Source organism: Nymphaea colorata, chromosome 9 (assembly GCF_008831285.2).
Source record: "Nymphaea colorata isolate Beijing-Zhang1983 chromosome 9, ASM883128v2, whole genome shotgun sequence".
Classification (NCBI taxonomy): Eukaryota; Viridiplantae; Streptophyta; class Magnoliopsida; order Nymphaeales; family Nymphaeaceae; genus Nymphaea; species Nymphaea colorata.
In genome coordinates, this window is record NC_045146.1 from 3,628,047 (window position 1) to 3,649,890 (window position 21,844).

Sequence of the window (21,844 nt, forward strand, 5' to 3'; positions counted from 1 at the left end):
CACTTTCTGTTGGCAACTATGTGTTCTGGTGATGGTGTTAACTCACATTGTAATTGCCATTATATGTGTTTGCTATTTTGCTCTCTTTTATCCATCTTTATTCATTGATTTATTGTTGTCTTTTTCAGGTTGGTCTGATTGTCCTCCATATGGCAAACCTATATTTAATATTATTCCTTCTAAAGTTCCATTAAGTGAGTTTTTCAACGACTGTGTTGTGCCTGGTAAGAGATATAACATTAAAAGGGTGATCGACAAGCAGAGGATTGCAGGAAGAGAGGTTTGTATGCTTTTGATTGGTTTAAAATTTACAAATACATCACCAAGCATGCATATCCTGTGCCAAAGTGGGATGACAGTGGAAGACATAATGGTATCATGGATACATTCAACTGTCTGGTCTTCATTTTCATTCTTTTGTTTTCACCTCGTTGCTTGTTTGGTATCCACTTGTATTGCGTTCTTTCAGATTTTGTCATCAGTTGCGTTGCATTCCAATTTTCATCCGACTTTTTTCATAGTTGATGGTTATTTTAGGAATTGAAAGTGTTGTAGTTGAGATGACATTAATGTTTAATTTCTGTAGATTGGAAATTTTGAACTCAGAAAGTCATTTGCATGTTGAAATGCATATGCAAGTAATGAGACAGAATTGTCATTTTGTTTCTTCTTACGTTCTTGCTTGTTCGAGGTTTATTCTATTTTGTTAGTGAAGGAGTGTTTGGGCTTCACTTTTCAATTACTTTATGCTTGTATTCTTGCTTGGATTTTATTTTTCTATGGCTTAACTTTTCAATTACTTAAATCTTTGTCCTATTTTATTGATACTGTACCGCCTCTTAAAGAGGAGCCCTGATAGTTGCAAGACCTATTGGTAAATTGCCCTCCATGCATTGACGTCTGATATTTTGCTAGCGTGGACCTTGATTGATACATTGATACATGGCTAAATGCATACTTGGCATGCTTTGAATGCCACTGAAGCTCAATCTTTATGTAAATAACCAATCAACAGGTTTGCTGTTGACTATCATTCACATTATAAAGGATATAACTCAGTTTTTGTTGTTGAATAGTTTATTGTTTGTGGTAATTTCAGGACAAAGTCTTGAAGATATTCTAGTCCACGGGAATTAAGTCAGAACTGCTCATGCATTAGCCATTTTGATCATGTTTACACCTGGACATGTTTATATGATGATTAACATTTTCCTTTCCCCCCTTCTAACTTCAACATAATTAAAATTTGCTATTGACTATCATTCACAGTATAAAGGATATAACTCAGTTTTTGTTGTTTAATAGTTTATTGTTTGTGGTAATTTCAGGACAAAGTCTTGAAGATATTATAATGTCAGAGGTTCATAACTAGGTGCTTGTTTCATGTGATTTGATTCATGAATTGGAAAGTTCATATGTGGTAGATATTGAGTCATCAGTTTCAGTGGGTCTGTATTTTATGTGCACAAAGCACACACAGACACATACGTTTTTTTTATCTCAACAGTGGTTTTGCTGCTTTATACAGTAATTTAATATATTCATACAAATTTTATTACTTATTGAATACATTTTTGATATTTTTTTGCACAAAAGTTGGCTGAAAAATTTTCTAAAGGAGCTTAAGATAATTGCTGGTCTTTCAAACTGTTCTTTTCAATATTGAATGGAAAATCTTCCTTCTTATTACAAGAGGGATTCTGGCTGCAGCATGAAGCCATGTTGTAGAGTTAAGATGACGTCCATTACATGCACGAGAACGGTAATACTGGCATTGCCAAGTTGATTATAATAATGTGGGCCTCTTCAAATTCTTCTTTGGTATGGTCTGGTTAGTTTGGAATGGAAACGTCAATGCTTCTGACTGGATATTTTTCTTCTGATTTTCTAATTTTGTTGTTTGTTTGATTTTGTATTTGCTAGCTTGGGTTGGTAATTGATCTGACGAATACTTCTCGCTATTATTCACCAATAGATTGGAAGAAACAGGGGATTAAGCATTTAAAGGTGAGATTTACTTGTGCAAGAAATTGTGTTCCTCACTCTCAGGCATCATCTGATGTTCTTGTGCATTTTCCTTTATAATTTTTTTTTTTTTTTGTAGATAGCGTGTAAGGGACGTGATGAGGTGCCAGATGCTCTAGCTGTGAACATTTTCTGCTATGAGGTACCATTGTCAAATCTTTATTCCTTTCAGTCACTCCAGGTTTTTATCAATGACTGAGCCACAAATACAATTAGAAGAGAACTGAAAGAAGATGATATTAACTGACTCCAACATCTTCTATTCTGAAATTGCGGCAGTTTGATCACTTTGAAATGAAAAGCTATAACTGTGTCCAGGGGGTGGAAAGGGCAGTTCAGATTTTTGCTTTGGCCTTTGGAGCATATCAATCAAAGTGGTTGAATTGGCAGTTTTTTAATCCTGTGCTAGATGATTATGATTGCAATGCAATATTTCAGTTACTACTGTATAAAAAAGAGAGGAGACAAAATATCTTCCCACGTTGACTCTCAAAAAACGAATCTTCCCTTCCTTTGTGGACGACTTTGTGTATAATGCCTCTTCATGCAGCAGTTTTGGTGGCTGATTTCCACAAACAGCTTTCTCATTATGGATGACAATCTTTTAGGTATCACCACGTGTTTTTCAAATGTGGATCTGATTACTTAGTCCAAGTGAGAAAATTGGCGTTCGATCAGGATCTAAATTGGGTAAAGTGGTATAGAGATTTCTTATCAGATCATTGGGATAGCTGATTCCAGAAGATACATGAAATTGTTAATTCAATTGCATGTGAAATTCATGTTTACTTTGTGGCTATGTTTTTCCATTTATGTTGTTTTCTCAATCTCTCAGGATAAAACTGTGAGACCTCAAAATATTGCTGAGATCTGTGACTCTGCTATCCAGTGAGGAGAACAACTCTATTCCATAATGCTTTGTCCATCCATATTCTCATTATCTTTGTTTATTTCTTGCGTGGTTCTAGGACAGACATATTGTAGTGGACCTTTCTTCGGTTTCCGTTTTTCTATTCCTTGGCATTGTGAAACTACCTCTTGTTATCTACCTTGTAGCACCTTTTCTCTCTCAAAAAATTTGACTGATGGAAAGAATAGGTGAAAGACCATGAATCTCATGTACTTGCTTGTTGATGGAACAAGTGAGTCATTTTTCAATGACCCTTTCTTGAGGACAAAAGTAGTCCTTTTTTGATATTTCAAAGAGAACCTTTACTAATGGAAAGATAGGTTCAATGGCGTAACCTACATTTCTTGCATATTAGAAGATCTTGAGATCCAATTGTTTCAACATCAAACTTCACATGACATGACTAATGGAATATAAACATCAGTATCCTGTCTGTTGTGGCATTAGAATTTGGTCTAAATTTAAGCGTCTTAGCTTTTAAGTTCTAACATACCTTCCAATAAATATCGGTAACTAGTAATTAAAAATATAATGAGTATGAAGTTAAGAAAAAGTGTAAAATGTAGTAAATATCTCCCCCTACAATTGTAGTACTATTCCCAAGTTTCTATACATTCAAAAGTACTGCGTCCCATTGCAATGTGCCTTTTTTTGGTTTCACTAAAAAGAAAAAAAAGGTTATGCTCACTGAGTCTAGAGGGAGGAAATAGACTGGATGGTGCTGTGGTAGCAGCAGGATGAGCCAGCTTGATTGTCATTGTGGTTGAATTTTCCATGAAGATTGCCTCTAGATCTATGTTTGCAGCAAATTGATGAGATGGGGTTCGCTTGAATGAATTTTAGATTGCTAGATATAGTAGTTGTAACCCCATTTTGGTGGTCCATGAGACCCATTTCAACAGACCCATTTTAACATTCTTCAAATTATGGTTTTGTGATGGAAAAATGTGGAGTAAAACTGAGGGAGTAATTTTATATTTGAAAGTGCGCCTCAATTTCAAATTATGGTGTCGAGATGGTAGCCTAAAGGCCTAAGCTGTGGCACCTAGGCAGTCCAAAGTCCAAACCATTGTCATAGAAACCGCATTTTGTTTGAAAAAAAAATTCAAAAACACATTAAAAAGTAAGTTAGCCAGAAAAAAGGGGAAAACACATTTTTTTGAAAAAACCGCCAAAATGGAAAAAACACATATTATTTGTGTTTTTTTCGTTTTTTGTTTTTTTTCAGTTTTTTACTTTTTTTAATTACCAAAATTTTAATTTCACATTTTAATTTTGGTTTTCAACATTACGTATTATATTCGAGAAAAATCTTGCCAATTTATATCTGAAAAGTGAAAACAAAATTTGTGACAATGGTCCAAACTCCAAACAACAAAAATATTAATTTTTAAGATTTCAACCCTAAACATTTATATATTTATTTTTTTGTTTATACGATCTTCTTGTATATTGATCAAAGTGGTGCTTTCCAAAACCTCCACTTTGACTTTTCTCCCTTTCAATTGTTCTTCCATCTTTATCTTTTCATCTCTGTTTTCCTACTGCAATTGCTTTTTTATGGGGTTGGCCGTTTAGGGCTGCATAGAGCTTTTAACTACGTAGTAGAATAAAGAGCTTTATGAAAGAACATTGGCAAGTGAATATTCTAACCTTTTCCAAGCTCTCCACTGAGCCAGAGCCATATGCCTTGTTTTTTTAATTCCTTTCGATGACACTGTTGATTGTTTTTGTTACGATGAGAGAGAAAGAGCCAAAAGAATTTTTTATTAACATAACCCTGATCTCCTTTAAAAGAGATTAGGGTTGGCGATACACACTTCACAAAAAAGGTCCAACAACTATAAGAAAATATTTAAAGACCTCCTCTCTAACTTTCTAATATTTTAGAAATACTCTGTGACACTCCCCTTCAAGCTGGAGCATATATATCAATCATGCTCAGCTTGTTACGTCTCAGGAAATCGCCTATGTGAAGAGCCTTGGTGAGGATACCTGATCTTTTGAGGAGACATGAATAGTGCTAACAATTCCTTCTTGAACTAGGTCCTGAACATAGTGGCAATCCACTTCAATGTGTTTAGTCTTCTCATGGAAGACATGATTGTTAGCAATATATGTAGCTGCCTTGTTGTCACAATACATCTTCATTGCGAGATTCACTGAAACACCCAACTCTAAAAGTAGTGATCTAACCCACGACATTTCAGCCGCAGTTTGAGCCATAGCCCTATATTCCGACTCAGCACTAGATCGAGCCACCACATTCTACTTCCTGCTCCTCCAGGAAATAAGATTACCTCTCACAAAGACACAAAAACCTGTAGTAAACTTCCTGTCGTCTACAGACCCTGCATAATCAGCATCACTATACACTTCGATGTCAACACATTCTCCCTTGTTGAACCATAACCACTTTCTCGGGGCTGATTTCAAGTATTTGACAATCATTAAAACAACATCCCAGTGAACCTTCCGAGGTTTTTCCATGAACTGACTCAACTTATTCACGACAAAGCTAATGTCAGGGCGAGTGACAGTTAAATATAACAGTTTTCCTATCAGAGATCTGTAAGATCTAGAGTCACGACTCTGAGTCATCATCATGTATATGAATGCGGGGATTCATGGGAAGTGTGGCAGGTTTAGCCTTCAATAGTCCTGTTTTCTGCAGAAGATTAAAAACATATTTCCTTTAAGACAATACAACTTTTTTATTACTATGAGCCACCTCAATACTAAGAATAAGAAAATAACGGAGTTGTCCAAGGTCTTTTGTAACAAAGTGTTGCTGTAAAAACTCTTTTGTTTGAACTATCTCTTGATCATTCTCCTCGGTAAGAACAATATCATCCACATAGACAATCAATATCACCATATCCGATGAGCCTCGCTTGATAAACAATGAGTGATCAAGTTGGGATCGGCGAAATCCACACTTAGATAACACCTCAGTAAGCTTTTGGAACTATGCGCGAGGACTTTGTTTAAGTCTATAAATAACCCTCTTTAATTTGCATACCTTGGAACACTCCCCTTGTCGCTCAAATCCAAGTGGTTGCTGCATATAGACGGTTTCAGAAAAGTCTCCATACAGAAAGACATTTTTTATATTCAGCTGAAACAAAGGCCACTCTTACTGGACAACAAGAGATATAATCAATCGAATAGTGCCTAACCGAGCCACAGGCGAAAATGTCTCAAAGAAATCAACACCATAAGTTTGAGTATACCTTTTTGCGACAAGACGTGCCTTGAACCTTTTAACTAAACCATCAGAATGATAGATAATTGATGGTGAAAACCCATCTTGATCCAACCACATCACAGTGCATTTGGGAATCCACCAAATCCCAAGTCTCCCAAGAAAGAAGAGCATCCATTTTCTCCTATATGGCTAGTCGCCAACGTGGATCTAACAGGGCTTGATGGTGAAAAGATGAGATAATATGACTAGATAGAGCTTTGATCAAACTGCACCAAACTTGTACTCAGATGGTCAGTAGAGACAAAATGAGAAATATGATGTAGTGTGCACTGTCGCTTGTCCTTGCGAATGACAATAGGGAGATCTACTGTAGAATGGTCATCATTTAAACCTGAGTCAGTCTTATCAATGGAGCTCACCTCTTGAGACGATGTTGGTGGACGGTTGAGAGAAGGACTAAGACGACGAGTGTAAACCAATGGAGGATCAAAGAAACGTTCATGTGACATAGGTTGAGATGGTGGAAATGACTCAACTGACACTGGTGGAATAGGAAGAGGTACAAGTACATGCATATTAGACGAAGATGGACTTGACGGGGAAAAATAAGGACGAGACTCAAAGAAGGTAACATCCGCACTGATAATGTCTTTTTTAGTCAGGGGATCAAAACATTTATATCATTTTTGATTGGCTGAGTAGCTAATAAAGACACATTTGATGGCTTGGGCAGCAAGTTTATTTTTATTTGGGCCTAGGATATGTGCAAAGCAAGTGTATCCAAATACTTTGGGAGGTAAATGAAATAGTAGATGCCTTAGATATAAAATTTGAATAGGAATACGTTCTTGGATGGAGGAAGAGGGTAATCTATTAATGAGGAAACATGCAGTAAGAATAGCATCACCCCAAAATTAGGCAGACATGTGAGAATATAGCATAAGGGTGCTATCCACATTTAGGAGTTGCCGATGTTTGCGTTCAGCTACACCATTTTGTTGGGATGTATACGGACAAGTATATTGAGGGCGAATTCCTTGATTGGCGTAAAACTGAAGTAGAAGTGAATACTTGAATTCAAGAGCATTATCAATGAGACCAAATTGAGTTTTTATTTCCTTGACAAATTTTTGAAGAATGCATATGACTTCAGATCTTTCCTTTAACAAGAAAACCTAACTGACTATAGTAAAATCATCAACTAAAACAAGATAATATCATAAACATGACCGAAAGGGAACTCGACTAGGACCCCATACATTCACATGAATGAGATCAAACAGACTCTGACTAGACGGACTCTGACTCGAAGGAAAGTTGCTCTGTGTATGCTTGCCCAACTGACAAGCATCACATAAGGACTCTGATGCAGGAATATCAGGAAACTTGCGACGAAGTTTTGGTATTGACGGATGACCCAGTCTTCGATGCCATGGGAAAGGAGAAGGCTTCGAAGGGACTGAAGATGCAGCAACATCAACTGGGATCGACAAAAAATAAAGTCCCTCACTTTCATGGCTGCCACCAATCATCTTTCCAGTTGGTAAGTCCTGAAAAGAACAAGAGCCAGGTCAAAAATGACTTTACACTGTAAGTCAATAGCTAGCTGCTTAACAAATAACAAGTTACCAGCAAATTGATGAACATATAGCACATGTAATAGTGCCTAAATGTGGAAGGTAGATATCATTGCTGCCTAAAACAGGGGACAGTTTGCCATCAGCGAGCCTGACATGCTGTGGTTTAGAGAATTTGACAAATGATGAAAAATTCTGTGGTTGATTACAACAATGTCTAGAAGCGTCAAAATCTATCATCCAAGACATACCTGGATCATCAGTAGGAGCACCAACAGAGAATGCTGAATCTATAACACTAGCATTGGTAGATGAAGAGGCAGACCTTTGAGCAAGAACACGATCATATTTATCCTTAACTTAAGAGAATATGACATGGATATAGAAGGGTCAGTAGAGGACTCAACCATAATGTTGTTGCCTTTAAATGAGCTGCTTGGGATGAAGAGAGACCTTTGCGGCTTTGCCTGTGGTGATTCTACCTCCACCACGTCTAGAGGAAACACTAGAATTGAGGTGAGGATGCTTGTCCCAACAACGATCCTCTAGATGACCAATTTTGCCACAATAAGAACACTGAAATCTGCCGCGTCCTGCACCACGACCTGTACCATGTCCCCTACTGCCACCAAAAAAACTAGTCACCCGTCCTCCTGATATCACAAGTGCAGAGACTGGTGTGTCTTGCGTATTCTGAGAAAGAGTGACTGCAAGACAACTCAGCCTATTATACGTGTCAGCTAAATCTCGAAGATTACTGCCTGTGAGAATTTGAGACTTTGCCACAGAGTATTCTGGAGATAAGCTCGATAGAAATTTCACTACCACTAGTTTTAAAGTGTGATGCATAACAATGTTGGTAAGGTAGACGAAAAGCCTTTAAGACTTTAACCGTTCATATGCAGCAGTCAAAGTAGCAAAATACTTAGATCCTGATCCTCTTGCCGTATGTTGCTTAACTCTTCTTCCAATTATAGGATCTTAATTACATTAGTGGCATGCAAGTATGTCTTCCTCAAGAAAAACCACATATCCTTGGCCTTGGTATAATATGCAATAGTTGGGGTTATATGAGACTCCACACTATTCATAATCCAAGACATAACAATATAATTATCTTCATCCCACACAACATATATTCCCTTTTTCTCAGTAGGTTCATCCTCCTCAAGAACATATTTCTTCCTATGCCCAGTTACAAACATCGTGAACACCCTAGACCATATTTCATAGTTTGAACCATTCAATTTGATCGTGGTTCCATAAGAGAATGAATTTCCAGCTATCTTGTATTCAGTAGAACTTTCTGATTTACTGTTTTCAGCCATAATAAATCAAGAGGACCCAGCTGACTACGAATATTAGAGGAATATCAAAATCACTTGCAGCGTAGGAGAATCTGGAAAATTCTTACAGCTCCAACATCAGATCAGAAATTCAATAAAGCAGGCAGCAACCCAGGCATAAACTCTGAATATTTCCAGCAGACACAAGTAGCAACACAGACTAAAATTCAGGCAGTGAAACAGGAAGAAACACAGGCAGACACTCAAATAGTTGCAGCTGATGGCTGCAACACAGGCAGGAAATCTTCAATAGACAGTAAATTCTAATCTTCAATAGTATTTGCCAATGACAGCAACTACTTCCACCATCAACAAATGACTGCTGCTATTCTTAAATACAGCCATACCACATAAGACCTATGTCACATAGGCACGGGTACGGGTGCCGGTGTGGGTACCGGTACTGACTATTTTCAAAAAACTTGGGTGCGGGGGTACAGTCGTATATATATATATAAACAATAAGAAATACTTAGAAAATATGTATCAAAATAAAGAATATACATCAACATAAACAAATAAATAACATAGAAAATATATATCATCGACTCTTGCAGCAGTGTGTTTAAGAAACCTATGAAAAACTTCTTAATGGACAACCAAGCAGCCCCCTAGTCAAATATGAACATCAATCGAATTTTCACATCCAAAGAATAAAATAAAAAGTAAGGTGGAAAAAATTAAATAAAAGTAAAATTAAGCAGTTTGGATCTATAGGTACCCAAGTGTCAAAGTACCCATTTTGGGTACGGGTATAGCGACACGGGTACGTGGACCTTACTGAAGTACCCATGTGACTGTGCATAAGACTGGCTGTCCACAACGTACGACAAGAATCTCAACACAATCAAATGATAGATTTCATACTTACGATCAGCAGCAGTCCACAACTCATTAAACTTCAACTTTAGGACTTCATATCCACTATCTATAGGACATACTTCACATTCACGATCTATAGGATATTCTGCTCCCCACGGTCAACACAAACTCTGATCACAGCAGCAAAACCATCCACGAGATTGATAAACAAGGATTTGAATCATCTGATCACGCCTTCCACATAGGTGTGGTCAGGTCCTTCTCCATGCGGCCCACCCAACCTCTATTCTCTTACCGTCTCCTTATTGGGTGGTAAAAAAGAATGGAGATGGGAGATGAAAAGAGTAAGGAAGAGATCGCTGGAAGAAGAGGTCGTCGGAGGAAGAGGTCGCCGGAAAAACTCACTTGGCTGTCGGTGCAGGAGAGGGCTCTGAGACCATGTTACGATGAGAGAGAAAGAGCCAAAAGAATTTTTGATTAATGTAACCCTAATCTCTTTTAAAAGAGATTAGGGCTGGTGGTACACACTTTACAAAAAAGGTCCAACAACTATAAGAAAATATTTAAAGACCTGCTCTCTAACTTTCTAATATTTCAGAAATACTCTTTAACAGTTTTGAATATCCTATGATAATGTTGCCAATTTCATTTACCATGGTAATAATTAGAATTCTCATCAAAGGAGAATAACGTCATCATATTCCAAAATGGGAATATCATGATATTATTAAAAAAATGATATTTTGGCTATATGTTTAAAATATTGCCAATGTTTTCCCAAATCATCTTATGAGATATTCTCTGATAAGAGTGCAATATTTTCAAAAACTGTGGATTTGGGTGGCTTTACTTATAGCAGGATAGTTTATTAATGCAGAGGAGCTCAGATTGTGGAACGTTTCCTTAATGAGCAAATCATGTGTGAAATGCTAGCAAGCCAAACCAACTTGTGCAGAAATAGCAACTCTGTTTGTTTCCAAGAACTGTGTGTAGCTGCAGGTTTGCCTTGATATCAATAGGTTCTGATATGTGTGTGAACTTCATGTCTCATTGGTCCCAGGTAATGCAATTTTTCCAGCGGCAAAAATCAAAGTATATATTAGTCCACTGCACTCATGGGCACAACAGAACTGGATACATGATCATTAATTTTCTTGTACGGTGTTATGGTTATTCTGTCACTGAGGTACATTTTTGTGCTTTACTCCATTCTAGGCTTTTGCTATTTGAAAGCTAGGCTTTTGCTATTTGAAAGTCTTGTGAAGACTGATTAGTTAGTCTTGTTCAGGCCATAGAAGCATTTACAGCAGCTCGTCCTCCTGGAATATATAAACCGGACTATATTGATGCACTTTACACATTGTATCATGATAAAAAGCCTGAGTCATTTGTGTGTCCTCCAACTCCTGAGTGGAAAAGGTCTTCTGAGCTTGATCTGAATGGAGATTCTATTCCAGATATGGATGATGATGATGGTAACAACGGGATTTCTGCTACAGTGCAGGTAGTTACTGGGTGGACTATGGAGAGAGGAATTCTTTTATGTATTCTTCTGAGTAGTACGTGCATGATCTATTATTATATTTTGACTTTAATTTAGTATCTTAATTGTGTTACATGCATTTCTCACATTCCGTCTCTGCTGTAAATTCTTGAATGGTGTCTGGACTATATGTGGAACCTGTTTGTCCAAGAAGATGCTTGTTATTTAATTTTTGTTCAGAAACACAAAAGCAACAAAAGCTTAGTGGTGAGGAAATGTTTGATTCACAACATAATGAGTCAAACGCCTGTGTGTGGAAGGAACTGAATAGGCTCATATTTCTAAAATAATAACCAAGTGCAGTTGGAATAACAACTATTTAACATCATTCTGTTGGTAAGTGAACTCACTAACTTTCTTGATCATGAGTTTTTAAGGTATTTGTTTGAATGTCTTGATGAATGTCTTTCTGGATTGGCTTTGATTGTTGAAATGATCATAATTATGGTCGATTACTAATGAATGGGAAACTTGAAAGTGGTATGCGTTATGATTAAACATTCGATGACTTTAACCCAGTACAGCCTTAGGAAAGGCCTTAGGTTGGGGATGCTTGTGGGGTGGGGGCAGCTATTTCTGCCCTTTTGGATTTATACCTGGTAGCATGACTGGGAATGATAAAGAGCGTGCAGGCGAAAGACTTGATCTTTTGGAGATGCTACTAACATGGTATTAAATAGAGAATGACTAAATATGCATGACACTCTGAAGAGTTTTGAACTTAGATTGATTTCTTGATTTTTTTTGTCACAATCAGTTTGTCATTGGTTGCTTTTCCCTCTTCTCCCATTATCTTGTTGACCTGTATTACCATTTCATGAATGTTTTTTCTTTAGTTGTGGTTTACCTTAATTTATGGGGTTTACAATTGTTTTGGCATAGTTCCTTTGTTTGATAATTTCGTTGTTTTTTCCATTAATTCTGCTTTCTTTATCTGTCATTGAAGTTGATGTCTTATATTCTTATTCTAGGAATGTCCTTCCTCTTTTTGTCTTAAGCCCATTTGTTTTATTTTCATCTTCCTCTTGTCACAGTTTCTATTTGAACTAATGATGGCTGAGTTAATGTCTTTGAAATGGTGTAGAATATCCCTGTTCTCATTTTTCTTTTTCCTTTAATACCTAAAATTTTCCTCATGCATGTCTTAGTAGGGTTCCTTGAAATGGTTTGTTTGCTTGCCCTTTTATTTTTTGTCTCCATTTGAATTGCTGATACACATTTATTCATTTGCTATACCATGAGCTGTTGCTTCATGAGCTTATGTTCAAGTAGTGGATTTCTGCTGTATTTTTCTTATTTCCTTTGATGGATACTTTATCTTGATAGGAAATTGGTGTGACTAATGTAACAATGACAAATGATGATGTTCTGGGAGATGAAATATCTTATGACCATCAAGTTGATTTGCAACGGGTCTGTTGTTGGGCACTTGGAGTGGTGGGTTTATATTCTATCTTCTTTTGCTTCTTGCACATGGACACACATCGCTGACACAGTGACATGGGTATGGGATACATTATGTCTCGGACCTGATCCAAAATATATTAAACCCTTTTTCTATTTAGCAAAATGGATGAATGTTTGTGGGAATTTGTGTCAAACTATGTGTGTGTGTGTGTGTTTGTGTATATCAGACCCGATCGAGAACACATCAAATCCTTTTTCTTGTAACCAAAAACATGATTGTTTTTATGGGATTTTGTATATATTATGTTTCCATATCCTCATGCCCACATTTTCTAAAATTACTATGTCCATATCCATGTGAACTAGGTTTCTTGTTTTTAGGTTTTCTTTTGGATTTTGTTTGGGGAGGTTGAGGAGCAGCTATGCAAATTAGATTCGCTGTCTTTTCTTCTGAAGAACTAGTCATGTTCCACTCATTTCACTTGTGTTATTCCAGTTTCAACATCCAGTCTTAAAGATTTATCATGATAATACCATCCGTTGGAACTCCATTTTGTACCTCCTCCTGTGATCTTGTCTCTGTATTTTGACCACTTATCTTTTGACCATTGACATCATTAAACAACATTCATTACTTTTGCCTTCAGTTAGTTCTCTTCAAACCTAGGGAATTAATCTGGACACTCCATTCATAGTGTGACATTCTATTTATAGTAAAATATGTGTGTCTGGGTTATGTGACAATGCTAGCTAAGCAACTCCTGTTTTTTTTTATAGAGAGCTTACCTTACCATTCGTTCGCCCCCCTAGTGGCTGACACCTGCGAACAAATCCCGTCAGGGGATTTTCTTGTTCTTTTAGATTTTGCATGGTGCTACGAGTGTGTGGCATATAATGTGGTGAGCTTCTAATCAACTTCTCTGATCCAATTTGCATTCTGTTTTTTGGTTCTCAGGGAAATGGAAGGCATTTTCCAGGCTCACAGCCCGTTTCTCTTGACAGGTTTATTATCATTGTCTTTACTTATTACTGCACAAGCTTGTATGCTTTTCTTAATGAAGATATGATTGAGACCAACAGCATTTGGGACCATATTCAAGATAATTCGATCCATAGTTGACTCCTTTTTTTTCTTTGCACAATATGAGGTTTGCATTATGGCGTTATAAGTGTGATCATTTTCAGGGAGCCCACAAAAGCCTTTTTCTTTCAGTTTTCATCATTTTATTTGAAAAAATATGTTAGTTACACTCTTACAAAATTCTATGAGATCACTTGCAGTGCTATATCAGGTCATGTCTTAAATCATGGATTACAGGACTGAAGGATGAATTTCTTGTTACTTTGCTATGCCTTTTGTTTCCTGGTAGCACTATATTGTATATTTATCCCCCATTTTAATGAGGCCTGTATTTAACTTTTAAATGCAATCTCAATAAATGGTTTCTTACTCATTTGATAAAATTAAGTGCAATTTACCAAAATGGATGCTTTCCATGTATTTACAAATGCATGCTCATTTTCTGAAAATTTACTTTCAGCTGCTTGAGTTAAGGAGTTCAATACTGACAATGGCTCCAGTGGGTGTGAATGGTGGATAACATCATATATACCTAAGGGAAATCACCATTATATATTCCAAAAGAAAGTGTCAGTAATGCTAGTATTTCTTGCATTGATTTTGAAAATCGTATCAAACATTGATAAATTCTCCCTGTCAAACCCTAAAACTGAGAGGAGAGATGGTGCTCAACTAATTTCGAAAGGACATTTGTATTGATTGTATTCCTCAACTCCAATGGTTTCAACATGGAATTCTCCCAACCTTTCTCTCTTGCTTCACAGCAGCACAGTGAAGCCGTGCAAATGCTATTAGTCTCTTCCTCTCCCTCTTTCATGTGCACACACACACACACACACACACACACACAAAGTACATATCCTTTATAGTGCTACAACTAAGACTCAATGCCTTTTCACTTTTTTCTGAAAATCAAGTATGCTGGTTTGATCTTTTTTTGTAAGAGATATCCTTTGTCTGATGAAGCATTCATTCTGACATTTGGGTAGGTTTTTGTTGCTAATTTTTGTAAGTATTATATCCCGTACAGCTACTTTTTAATTTGTATTTTTTATTAAAAAACCATGATTTGCTTTTTGATTTACTTTCTAAAGGAGCTTTATGTTCCTCTGTGACACAACTTCTCTGTGGAGGTATTTCCCTGACTCTATCATGCCTTTGTGTAGGACAAGCTTGCAACTTCTGAGGCAGCGTTATTATTATGCGACATGGAAAGCTGATGGCACACGATATATGATGCTTATCACACATGATGGTTGTTATCTGATTGATAGAAAATTTTATTTCCGAAGAGTTCAAATGCGGTTTCCATTAAGGTCTCCTGCTCAGGTTTGTATGTCTCCTTTTTCTTTCTTGGGGAATGTTTTCTGTTGGAGTCCCTTGGAAATGTAAACCTTTTTACCAATTTGGATATTGTGTTTTTCAAGGATGACAGAAACCATCATCACTTAACACTGCTAGATGGTGAGATGATAATTGACACAGACCCAGAAACTGGGCAGCAGAATAGAAGATACCTAGTCTATGATCTCATGATGCTCAACCATAAGCCAGTAATAGAGGTGAGGTTTCCTTGATTGCATAGATAACTTTTTAACCGAAACTCACCAATTCAGGGTGATAATAATCTAGTATCCAGGCAATATTATGGCATTACATGAGTTTTAAACAAAGTTAACTGGTATCACCTGAGTTAGATTAGAGGTGGAATTGTAAGCATTTTTTGTTTTGTTGGATTATGCTGTTTCTCGAATAATTGGTGTCAGCCCACGACCTTACTTGAACAAGGATACTTGGTGTCAGTCCATTGAGATTGTTACACTTTCCCTTCCATTATTGGCTTTGCTGTTCGATATAAGCCATCAGGTCAGGAAATCAGATTGTCTGCTACCTATGTCACACATGCATGTGCATGTGAGTGAAAAAAGTTAACAAGTAAAGATAAAGTCTGTTACTGTAAATTTTGTAATACAAGAACATTTTAACATAAAGGATATAAAAAGGTAAAAGAGTTACGAAATAAGTTCCATTTGTAGATGACAATAAAAAGGAGGTTTGAAACAAAAAATATTTGATGAAGACCTTTTGTTAGCTGTTCCTCTTCTGCCGCAGCCAGGAATGTGTATCATATAGGCCACTATACACTGACAAGGTCAGTCAAAAAGGGTGGCTGCTGCTACTCATTTCTCATGGAATGTGTGTGTGTGTGTCTTAATGCACACTTGTGGTTGCCTTCATATGCTTACAGCTTTTCTAGTTCCTGCGTCAACCATGTCCAGATAGCTTCATCTAGGCACCATGATGGCCTTGGTTAGGCATGTTGTTATGATCTCTACCAATAATGCTTTTGCCTAGATAATCCATGTGAGGTTTTGATGGAATTAATTACTATCTATTTGATTTTTCTTGTCTTACTTAATGAAGTTGATCCATACATCCTCCTTCTTGTAGTGAGGGGAAAAAGGTAGGCTGTTTTGTTGGTAACTTGGTAGTCGTTCATTTATTATTTATTAAGAAGGGAAGGTAAGGGTGTTTCTTAGAGTCATGAGTTCGCCTGGTGAACGCGAAACGGGAGATGGGAAGAAATCCAAATGGGAAGTCATAGAGGTCTTATAAATGTGAATGCACCACCCTTTCTAACTCTTGTATATTTTCAGTTTCTTCCTTACACAGCTAAATTTGCTCTAACTGATCTGTTGTTGAATCCTTTCTTAAGCAATAATTTGGAACACAAGACAGGTCTGATTTCCATGATTATGATCACAGTCTCACAAATAGGCACAGATAGGCAACAATGGTTGCAGTGGGGGAAAAATTGCTCTGATAATATCATTTTTGGATTCACCATACGTGCTAGAAAAAGTTGAGTTTTTCTTTAATCGTCAGGACAACCTAATACCCACCCTTTGTTGTGCCTATGACTCTACAGATGGGCAAGTCATATGCCATTTGGAATATATATATATACATAACTTGGGGCAAGTCAACTGACCTGGCACTCAGTTCTCAGCCTGAAGGATCGACAACACATAGATGAGTCATCTAAGAATACAAAAATAAAATCCTTTAATTTCAACAGCGATTTGGCTTGTTGTGTCGCACTTATCCATTATAAAAGTAAAAGCAATTGGATCTAGGCTCATGACCCAATTTATTTTCAAGATTCACGATTCTCAAGTGGTTGAAGGGGGTTTATGTTTTGATGTTCATAGGTTGTGGCTCTTGGAGACATGGTGAGCTACATAGAGATTGGAGGGAAAGCAATATTTCAGGTTCTGAGACGTAGAAATGAAATGCGATCTACGACTTGGATATCTTTGAACATTAAAGCAATTAGTTGATTGATGTAACTATATTTGCGATGGATGACCTACCCATCTTCTAGATGAATGTAGTTTTTTGTTTTTCCATCTCTTGGCCCCTGCATCTATCTTCTCTTTAACTCTTCTTGATCACTGAAAGTTTCTTCGGTTTCTGAGACACACACTTTGGAATATAAAGTGATGGAAATTTCTATTCAGGGCTTAGTTAAATGGATTTTGAGTCTTGTCATTGGGTGTCCACTGTGTGAAAGCTTAGGTTTGCCTTTACAGTCTTATGTTTCGGTTGACATTTTTTTTTCTCTCTTCTTTTTTTGTTATTTGAAAGTTTTTGGGTTCATCAATGCAGTTACCATTTTGTGAAAGGTGGAAACTAATTGAGAAGGAAGTGATTGAGCCACGAAATATTGAGCGTGCGACATTTGAGCGGGAACGTGCAACACCAATACATTACAGATATGAGATGGAGCCTTTTCGCGTAAACTTATATAACTACTTATTTTCTGTTGGCTTTGTCAAGTTTATCTCTTGCTATAGTTCTGTCATGAAATTTATGTATCGATGTTTGACAGGTCAGGAGAAAGTTGTTCTGGATGCTATCAGCTGTTGGGAAACTTCTTGTGGAGTTTATCCCTAAACTTTCCCATGATGCAGATGGTCTCATATTTCAGGTACATTACCGAAAGATAAGCAAGTTCTTTTAATTATTCTTTCCCTTATGTACTAATATTTATTTCCATATTATTTGCTGATGTTTTATTTATTTTGTTGGACACGTGGTCACCAATGTCGTTTATGGGTTTTAAATTGCGAGGTTTTTCTTGCATATTTTTCAGTAAAGTTGCAAATCTCAGGAAAAAATCAACAATTTTTTGGAAAAGAAAAAAAAAAACCTAGAAGTTACGAAAAAGTAAAATAAATGAAAAACTAACAAGAAAGCATAAAAAATGACTTGATAAAATGATAAAAATGAAGATAAATAATTTAATTTAAATTTCAAACCTTTAAACAAACTAACGTAAAAATAATGAGAAAGAAAACATGAAAGGAACCTGAAAAAGGCGTGAAAATTTCATAAAGTTTTCTTAGAAAAAGGAAAAAAGGACAGTTTTTCTTGTTTTCATTGTCTTTAACGTTTTCATCTGTCTTTCTTGGGAAAATGGGTTTTCTATGACTATGGTTGGATACATAGTCACAAATAACGTCTCGGAGTTTTAAACGGCGAGGTTTTTCTCGAGTATAATACGGTGAGCTTGAAAAAAAGGGAAAAAACGGAAAAAATACGGTAAATTTTTGAAAATTTAAAAAAACTAAAAATGTGGGAAAAATAAAATAAGTGAGAAACTAATAACACAAACATAGTAGATTTGTAACAAATAAAAAATGAATAAAAAACTGTTTGGCATGAGAAAAATGAAAAAATAAAAAAACGTGTGAAAAATGCGTTAAAAATGTGTTTTTTTCGTTTTTAATGTTTAAAAAAAACGCATTTTTTAAAGTTTTAAACTGCCATTTAATTTATCGCGTTCTTTTCGAGTTTTTTTTCGAAAAAAACGTGTTTTCTGTGTTGGACATACATAATATTATTATTACTGTTATTTTTGGACAGTGGTTGGACAGATTTTTGGGTGATTTTGCCAAGAGATACACTCCAAAAATTGATGCTTGAAACTTTGGGCCCGCGAGGTCCATATTAAGAGCATAGAAATCTTGTTCTCCTTCAAGATCCAAGTCCCAAATGCATGGATGACCCCGAATTGTCAAGTAGCAACACAATGTGTTTTAACTTTTAAGTTAATATTTAAATTCAAGCAACCAATCATCAGATTTCTAGTTTTCTACATATCAAAGATAAAAATTTAAAACAATTACCTATAATAATCCAAAATGTGTGAAAGTTAAGTGTAGATCATCTCCTAATAGAAAAGTTTTCAAACTCACCGTTTACTAACTTCAACATATGATGATTACTAAAAGGTTTTCCCAATCATATGATTCTATGCCTTTGATATTTCTGGATCTTCATTAGGAAGAACATGGCTAGCACTTTCTGATAGCCCCTTTTGTCTATAGTATTTTGGATTTAGAGAGTGCCTTTTTGATTAATTTCCACCTTTGGATCAGCCATACAATGCAAAGGGGTATTTCTTTATCTTATCTTTCACTAAAACTAATTACACATGATTGAAAAAATCTAAATCATCAAGTATAAAATTCTCTTTCTTATTTTTATGTACCATATTTTGCTTTTTTCAATCATGTTATCCTGCATTTTGTAAAATTTGTGAAGCATGGACCTTTCTTAGTCGTTTTCTTTCAATTTCTGCCAAATGGGCTTTGTAAATTGAAGGAAATATGTGAACTTGTCTCATAATAAATCATATATAATGCATTTTTTTAACTTTTTGTGATATCTGCTCAACAACCTTCAATAATTTCGTAGAATGCCTATTGAATATGGAGAGAGCATGTTGATGGTTTACAGTAAATTTTTTGATGCTTTTCATATCTTTATCAATCTCTTCAATTCATGAATGTATACCATATTCTTTTGGCGAGTGGTAGATATTTTTTGTGCTAGATTTTAAGCTGTTTGCCACATAAAAAGTCCAGAAGATATGGTTCAACTTGTGTCACTCTACCAAACTCATCCCTACATGATTGTAGCATGTCTTCATCCACTTTTATAAATTTTATAAGCAACCCTTCACATGCTCAACATCCTTATACTTCTTAGATGCATGAAGACACTTCAAAAAAATTGGCTCATTAAATGAATAAATAATATTGACAAACTGAGAATGGGTGGCAAATGTTGAGAAACTGAGAAAGACAGCAATATGAGGGGGGGACAATGATGGAAAGAGTGATACACGACCGGAGAGAAAAGAGGTGAAAGGTAAGCTGACCAAGGGAAAGGATACAAATGCTGCGAAAAGGAGAGAAACAAAGAAAAAGAGGGAGGAAGGCACTAGAGGGAGAAATAAAGAAAAAGGGGGATAGAGATGGGTTCGTCAGGATGGGAGAAACAAAGGAAAAGAGGGAGAGGGATGGATATGCCAGTGAGGGATGGAGACATAGAAAAAGTGAGAGGAAGTGTAAACAGCATATCTATTGCTAAGAGAAAAATAAGCTGCCGAAGATGAGAGGAGAACTTATAGATACAGAGACACACACATACTCCTTGCCTCTGAAGTGTATCACTGGATGTAGTTGTCAGAGTTTTGCTGGATGCGGGAGAAACACAGTGTCTCATAGGTTTTCTTGTAGGAAGGTTTGACTCGAGCCTTGGAGAATTGTTGAGAAGGGTCAAGAGTCAAGACCTCGACTCTTTTTCGCATGTACACACAGTAATTTAAAAAAAAAAAACCTCAAATTCTGAATGAATATGGACTCAATCAGTTCTGACCAAATTGAAAATCAATTTGATCCTTCCTCAGTTATGTTGACTGCAGCTGACATGGTCAAATCCACTTCATAGCTGTGACCAGGCTGCACTCATGTCCACACCCATGTCAAGGCATGTTGACATGAATACGGTGACTAAAGCGAGGCATCTGTGTTACTTAAGCACACCATCTTCAAATCTCCTGAAAAGAAATGCACTTGGGTGATAGAACTTGAAATTTGGCTTCTAGTTCTAGGTCGTACTATTTTACGATTTTGCTAACTTCTGATTTTCTTTGTTAGAAGGTTTCAATGTTTAAGCTTATTAATCTATTTTTTTTGTCTTTTTCTGTTCTTGATTTAATAAATTTTTATATTGCATTGGCATTGATTAGTTATTCAGTTAGGTGGAAAACAAGTGTTTATGGCTAATGCAGTTCTTGCTATAGCATAAATGTTGTAAAAAAAAATGAAGTTTGGTACTGGAGACAGAAAATTTTCAGATTTTTGCATAATTCTAGCATGGAAATGAGGAAGGGATGTATATGGAAACATTTGACAAGTGAAGCTTTTCCTAGTTCAAGTATCTTTTCCTTCCTTCTTTGCCTTGCTCAGAACTCATGCTTATCATTTGTGTGTGTACAGTAGCCTTTCAAAGTAAAAATTCTAGAAATCCTGAGTTTGCTAATACAGGAGTTTTTCTATGAGATGTTCCAAATTGAGCAATGACAATTTGGTTGGATTCATCAGTGCAGTTAATGATTTTCAGCCGTATGTTTCTTGTAACACTTCAACAGAAGTATTTATCTTTCATGTGTTAAACATTTCTATTCAATGTGCTGAGCTTGCATGGCCAGCCATGGCATCATCGGATGTTGGGTAGGGTGTGAAGCAACTGTGGTGGCAACACATTAGTTGGTTTCCACACCATTGCAGAAGATGGTGAACTGTTTTTTCTGTTTCATGTAAAAGTTTCCACCTTATCCAGTCGACGCCACATTTACTGCCTCCTATAAAGAACCTACTGATTCGGGCTTGAACTATTTATTTTTTTTATCTTCTATTGACATGGAGTATGATCTTTTATCGATCAAATGGATTATTTATTTATGTTTTGTGTGTGCAGATGTTATGCTGACAGCATGTTTGCTTTGATCTTTTTTGATCTCATCTTCTGATCTATCAGTAGAATATAATTTTAAATGCATGCGTGCAGTT

At 36.3% G+C, this 21,844-nt stretch overlaps 1 protein-coding gene across 5 annotated transcripts in view; it reads left to right on the top strand.

The window, feature by feature from the left end:
- Positions 1-21,844, top strand: part of LOC116260211 (uncharacterized) — a 40,388-nt gene that overhangs the window by 13,424 nt on the left and 5,120 nt on the right. For 4 of the 5 annotated variants that reach the window (XM_031638364.2, XM_031638365.2, XM_031638366.2 and 1 more), the window contains 11 exons: positions 129-280; positions 1,924-2,007; positions 2,105-2,167; positions 10,949-11,074; positions 11,177-11,392; positions 12,758-12,868; positions 13,794-13,840; positions 15,086-15,248; positions 15,347-15,481; positions 17,589-17,717; positions 17,812-17,910. In XM_031638364.2, the coding sequence (XP_031494224.1) occupies positions 129-280; positions 1,924-2,007; positions 2,105-2,167; positions 10,949-11,074; positions 11,177-11,392; positions 12,758-12,868; positions 13,794-13,840; positions 15,086-15,248; positions 15,347-15,481; positions 17,589-17,717; positions 17,812-17,910 (1,325 nt within the window). Of the gene's footprint in view, positions 1-128; positions 281-1,434; positions 1,763-1,923; positions 2,008-2,104; positions 2,168-10,948; positions 11,075-11,176; positions 11,393-12,757; positions 12,869-13,793; positions 13,841-15,085; positions 15,249-15,346; positions 15,482-17,588; positions 17,718-17,811; positions 17,911-21,844 lie in introns of those variants that run through there. The other variant, XM_031638367.2, reaches the window with a different exon arrangement.